The 612-nt window shown below is 60.8% G+C and overlaps 1 protein-coding gene across 1 annotated transcript in view; it reads right to left on the reverse strand.

Annotated features, from left to right (window-relative positions):
* Positions 1-4: 4 nt before the first annotated feature.
* The window catches only part of LOC113942080 (histone-lysine N-methyltransferase EHMT2-like), a gene marked incomplete at its 3' end in the record, with an annotated part of 2,046 nt that continues 1,438 nt past the window's right edge, over positions 5-612 (reverse strand). The window contains exon 2 of the mRNA XM_027633224.1: positions 5-193. Coding sequence (XP_027489025.1) covers positions 5-193 — 189 coding nt within the window. The remainder of the gene's footprint in view (positions 194-612) is intronic.

Genomic DNA, 612 nt, shown 5'->3' on the forward strand with positions numbered 1-612 from the left:
CCCCCCCCCGGGCCCACCCCAGCTCCTCCCCGGGCCGGATGTGGCGGGAGCTGAAGAAGGCGATGCGGGGGAAGCGCAGGTCCTGGTGTAACATGAACACCCGCACGGGGATGATGTTGGGGTCGCACAGGTGGTTGATGAACCGGCTCACGTTGCCATAGTAACGGGCGTCGATGCAGTAAACCTCCCCGTCCTGGGGGTTGGGGGGGGACACACCCCAAAAATTGGGGGTCAGGGAACCCCCAAAACACTCTCAGGGACCCCAAAACACACCCAGAGACCCCAATAAACCTCCCTGTCCTAGGGGTTGGGGGGACACACCCCAAAAATTGGGGGTCAGGGAACCCCCCCAAAACACACCCAGGGACCCCAATAAACCTGGGGGGTGGAGGGGGACACACCCCAAAAATTGGGGGTCAGGGAACCCCCAAAACACTCTCAGGGACCCGAAAAACATCCAGGGACCCCAAAACACACCCGAGGGCCCCAAAAACACACCCAGGAACCCCAAAAACACACCCAGGAACCCCAAAACACACCCAAGGACCCCAAAACACACGCAGGAACCCCAATAAACCTCCCCGTCCTGGGGGGGGACACCCCAAAAATTGG

Source organism: Corapipo altera, unplaced genomic scaffold, assembly GCF_003945725.1.
Source record: "Corapipo altera isolate COAL_440 unplaced genomic scaffold, ASM394572v1 55594, whole genome shotgun sequence".
NCBI lineage: Eukaryota > Metazoa > Chordata > Aves > Passeriformes > Pipridae > Corapipo > Corapipo altera.